The sequence below is a fragment of the Gekko japonicus genome, unplaced genomic scaffold, assembly GCF_001447785.1.
Source record: "Gekko japonicus isolate JY-2015 unplaced genomic scaffold, Gekko_japonicus_V1.1 scaffold782, whole genome shotgun sequence".
Taxonomy (NCBI): domain Eukaryota; kingdom Metazoa; phylum Chordata; class Lepidosauria; order Squamata; family Gekkonidae; genus Gekko; species Gekko japonicus.
The window spans coordinates 107,518-112,893 of record NW_015161973.1 but is presented as its reverse complement, the minus strand read 5'-3'; the positions used below and the strand labels follow the sequence as shown (position 1 = coordinate 112,893).

The following is a 5,376-nucleotide window of genomic DNA, read 5'->3' as shown; positions in this document are numbered from 1 at the left end:
CTCTTTCACTGCTGCAGAGGATGTATATATGTTACATACTGCATACCAATTCAGTAATGCATTAATCGCTTCTGGGCTGCCAGTCGACCTCTTGTACATTTTTGTGTGCCCGCTGTAGAGCATCTTGTACCTGTCAGAGATGTTGCATCAAGCTATGGAAATAATACTGGGAAGTGATGTCATTGAGCTCTTTATGAAAGAAAAAAAATTAGGTGACCTTGTGATGACAGTGCCATTTCCGTAGTACAGAATGTTGATATGGTGTATCCTTATAAAATATCCAGATTTATCTAGCAATAAATGACCCTCAGAACAGAAACCCTTGTGATATGCAGGGCTATTTTGGGGCAGGAACGCACAGGAACGGAGTTCCGGCTGGCTCCCACGTTGGCCACACCCAGCAGGAACTCATTAGCATAATAGGCCACACCCAACAGCAGAAACTCATTAGGATTGGCTACATTAGGGGTGTGTGGCCTAACATGCAAAGGAGTTCCTGCTACAAAAAAGCCCTGGGTTTTGGCAACAAACAAGGTAAACAGAATAACAAGCAAAAGGTGGGTATGGCTGGATAACCACACTTCTGGTAACATGGGGGTGCGGCCTAATGTGCTAATGAGCTGTGCTGTCAGGGGTGTGGCCTAATATGCTAATGAGTTTCTGCTGTTGGGTGTTGCCTATTATGCTAATGAGTTCCTGCTGGGCTTTTTCTACAAAAAGAGCTGATATGAATTACTGTTCTGATCACAGGAACTCTTTTGTGGGGTGCCTCTTTGTGTATACTCTGTTCCTTTTCTTAATAACATATTTTGAGTTCCACATAGTTCTGTGTGCTGGTCTGACCACAACACTCTGGCTGTTCTTTGGAGAATTTTTTTTTCTATCATTGTATGTTGATTGAGCAGGCATACATTTTTTTTAAATCCTTGAAAAGTGCCTACAATCCTTAAAGAGAACAGCAGCCCTATAAAACCTCTGTAAGCTAGTACTTTATAAAATCTTGTTTTCTAGCCTGAACAGCCATCATCAAACAAGTGGCAGTTGGATAAATGGCTAAATAAGGTTAATCCTCACAAAGCACCCCTTTTGAATCAAAATGATAACCACGGACTGGAGAACTTTCAGTATTACAACAAAGTAAAAGATGACGGGCAGGACTGTGAAAATGTACCTGCCATTTGTCAAACAGATATCCGAGATAAAGAAGTCAAGAATCCCAACAAAGAGGAGTTGAGGCCTAGAACAGCTAATAAGGCTCCAGGACATAAGGGAGGAAAACAAAAATCACCACCTGCTGCTGCTGCTGCTGCTGCCATTTCAGTTGATGGTGGTCCTCAGAAGAGGACAAGTTGTAAAAAACAGCCAAAAAGGACAGAGAGGACCTCTGGTGGTGATAACTTAAACAACCATATAGCTGATGATCTTGATTTGAGTCAAGTATTTTTGGACAACGCCATTTGTGAAGAACCTAAAAGCAGGCCCTGCAACAGCAGAGTTGAGCACAGAAAGGAATTGAGGTGTGTCGCTGCCTGTGAAAAGAAACGTACCAGGGGATCTGGTAAAACAGCACCCAAATCCAAGGAATTTATTGAGACGGACTCTTCAGCTTCCTCAGATTCAGATTCTCAGTCTGAACAAGAGGAATATCTTTTACACAAACCTCAAGCTGTGGCCTCAGCTTCAGTTGGAAGTGACCAGAAATCAAAGGACTCTGGGAATAATATCGCCAACAAAGCAAATGGCAGCTGTGGCAGTGTTGGTTCAGTTAATACCAGGACACATAACGATATAGCAAAGGAGCTGGAAGAGCAGTTTTACACATTAGTCCCTTTTGGTAGGAATGAGCTCCTGTCTCCTCTGAAGGACACGGAGGAAATAAAAGCACTTTGGGTCAAAATCGATTTGACTCTTTTGTCCAGAATCCCACAACTCTTACCCGAGGAGCCGCTGGTGATAAACACTGGAATTAAAGAAGCCATCAGTATGCAGCGGAGCACTGTGGCTGACATTCCAGCGGAAAAAGTCATCCCAAAATCTAAACGGAAACGCAAGGTAGGGTTTCTGAGATTTTAATTTTTATTATTTAAACAGGCAAAATGGAAATGTTAAGTAGCATGTGTATACACAATGTGTCAAAGGTTTCTTTTGCTTTAAATATTTATTTATTTATTTGATTTATACCCCGCTCTCCTTTGATGTATTTTAGGAAATGTCAGAAAAGAGCACTAAAGATTTTGAGAACATAAAAAAGATGCTGTAATATTATGAGTTTCTGGGCAGTACACCATTGACACATCTGTTTAAAAAAAACCTGGATTCCTCTGTTCCATGGGGCTTCTAGTGGTCAGGTACACTTGGTCAGATGCACTCCGGTTTAGCTTCAGAAACCTTACAGCCTCCAATACAATCAGGCAAGCCAGTGGGCCCATACTATTAATTTCTAGCATTACTGTAAAGACAGAATACTCGTTTCACCAAAGTTTTAATAAGGGCCACTTCATATCTTTCCAAGTCACTTCTGTATAGTCATTTTCAGCAGACTTGTAGATTATGCTGCAATGTGACAGCATGTGAGTTTCTTATGGAATATTTATTTTTTGTTTGTTTGTTTGTTTGTTTGTTTGTTAAGCTTATATCCCGCCCTATGCCAAAAATGGGCTCAGGATGGCTTACAGCAGTTAGAATAAATAGCAAAAACATATACTAGAATCAAGTTAAAAGCAATCAAACAATCAAAAGCAAGATGTCAACACAGCAAGAAACTCCAGGGCAGTCCATAATGCTTCTTGCAAGATGATTAATCGGGTAATGTATTTCCGTGAGCAGGGGAGCCGAGCAGTGTTCCCTCTAAGCTGGGTTAGTGTGAGCTAGCTCACAGTTGTTTAGCCTCTGGCTCACATATTTTTGTCTTTGCTCGGGAAGGATGGCCCCAGAGCAAACTAATTTCTGCAGTAGCCAAATTGCACGCTCACAACTTTAAGCCAGTGGCTCACAAAGTAGAATTTTTGCTCATAAGACTCCACAGCTTAGAGGGAACATTGGAGCCGAGATAGATTGAATGTCCGCCACCTCACTCAAAGGCCTGGTGGAACAGCTCTGTTTTACAGGCATTGTGGAACTGTAACCGGTCCCACAGGGCCCTGATCTCACATGGGAACTTGTTCTACCAGGCCAGGGCCAGGGCGGAGAAAGCCCTGGTCCTGGTTAAGGGTAAGTGGATGTCTTTCAGGCCAGGGACTACCAGTAGATGTTGATCAGCAGAGTGCAAGGCTCTTTGGGGCACATACAGGGAGAGACAGTCCTGTAGGTATGCTGGTGCCAGGCTGCATAGGGCTTTAAAGGTCAATACCATAACCTTGAACCAGATCCAGCACTCAGCTGGCAGTCAGGCAGATTCTACATGCAGTCCATAATTTCTTTAACATTAATGCTTCTTTATAGAAATTCGATAACTTGTAGAACCAAAAAAACATCTTCTGTCAAGAAAAGGCTTATTCCCACCCCCCATCATTAAGACACTACTATTATTTGTGAAGTTAAAAATATTAAAGATTTTAAATGGAAGATCCTACCTCCAGGAGTCATTTCCAGCCGGAACGAGCTGGGATGGCATTCTGGCAGTAACAAGCCCAGGACCAGGCACATGTGGTGGCAAGCCCCGCCCTCAGCAGCCCACAGTCGGGCCAGGAGGAGCGGGAAGCAGCACATGCTGCCTCTGCTTGCCACTACCGCCATCACCAGCCAGAAGGCAGGGTAAGTTGGTGGGGATGCAGGGGCGGGGGCTTGTTTCAGGTGGGGTGGGTGGGAACCTGGAGAGAGCCCCCCCAGTGGGTGAGCCAGGGAAGTGGGTGAGCTGGGGAAGGCCTGGAGAGAGCCCCTCCCCAGCCTTCCTTGGCCTGCCAATTGAGGCAGGCAAGCAGGGGAAGGCCCTGCAAGGAACGGGGAGGCATTTAAATGACTCCCTCTGCCTTCCCTGGACTGCCTGCTGAAGCGGATGAGCTGGGGAAGGCCTGGAGAGAGCCCCTCCAGCCTTCCGTGGCCCACCTGCCAAGGCAGGCAAGCCACGGAAGGCCCTGCAAGGAGCAGGGAGGCATTTAAATGCCTCCCCGGCTCGCCCGCAAAGCGGGTGAGTCGAGGAAGGCCTGGAAAGAGCCCCCCCACCTTCCCTGGCCCACCGGCCACCTTCCCTGGCCCGCTTCTGTCATGCAGAAGTGCCTGAGATCCTTCCCCCCCCCCTTTTCCTTCACTCCATTTGGAGGTGAAGGGAAGGGAGAGGGGGAAAGAAATGGAGCCCAGGTGCTTATGCCTGTCAGAGGGGCCGCTACGCTGGCCCCTCTGTCAAGCAGAAGCACCGGAGATCCTTCCCCCCCTCTTTTCCTTCACCCCGATTGGAGGCAAAGGGTAGGGAGATGTCAGGGGGTGTGGCATATGCAAATAAGTTATGCTAATGAGTTGTGATAGCTCATTGGCAGAATCCTGATGGCATTTCAACTATTGCAAGAGGGAAGCAAAAAGTAGTGTGAAAGGATGTACCATTATATAATTGTGTCAGTGAGCAAACTTGGCTTTCTTGGTTGGAGCCCAAGAACCAAGCATGGAAGGAAAATAACTGCTTCTCCTCCATATCAGCAAGCCCAAGACCTGAAGATTTTCCTCAGGGAGCCTGCTCTGACTGACATTCAGCTGGCTGGGACCCTAGAAGAGGGTCTTCAAAGCACCCAGCTCCTTCTCACAGGAGTTGAGAGAGGCCCCCTTCTTTGAAAGCTTTCCAGACTGGCTTAAGGACCTTCATTTCTAGATGAAATGTTCCCTCTAAGCTCCACAGTGTTGTGAGCAGAAATTCTACCCTGCGAGTGAAAAAAGCTAGTAGCATTAACATTGTGAGCAAGTCTACATTTGACTATCACGTAAATTAGTCTTTTAGAAGATTACTTCCATAACCTTGTAAATAATCTCAGAATAAATTATTTTAAATTATACTGAAAGTATATTTTAAGAATAATTTAAACGTTATAAAAGAAAACAGAATGAGGTCAAATTTCACCCACTTTTTCCCACTATATTGGTAGACCTGTCCTCCAGAGAACAGGTCTACTCACCCCAATCGACTATATGGGTAGACCTGGCCTCAGACTGTCAACTTGCGCTGAGCCTTAGAAAACATACCAGCATTAGGTGAGGGGGGGGAAACACACACACAAACCCCTTACAGTCTACTGGTTTTTTAAAGTGAAATATGACAACCAGCATTACAGGTCAAGAATAACAGAGGTGGAACAATCACTGTCTGAACCTTGCCTAACCTAACAAACAGGAAGTTGCTTAAGTGTTATCAAGCTGTCCAAACTACTTGAATATTTGAATAAATATTTATCT

General features: G+C 45.1%; 1 protein-coding gene across 1 annotated transcript in view; it reads left to right on the top strand.

Moving 5' to 3' along the window:
- Positions 1-5,376, top strand: part of AFF3 (AF4/FMR2 family member 3) — a 399,168-nt gene that overhangs the window by 357,544 nt on the left and 36,248 nt on the right. The window contains exon 10 of the mRNA XM_015429703.1: positions 1,012-2,052. Within this exon, the coding sequence (XP_015285189.1) occupies positions 1,012-2,052 (1,041 nt within the window). The remainder of the gene's footprint in view (positions 1-1,011; positions 2,053-5,376) is intronic.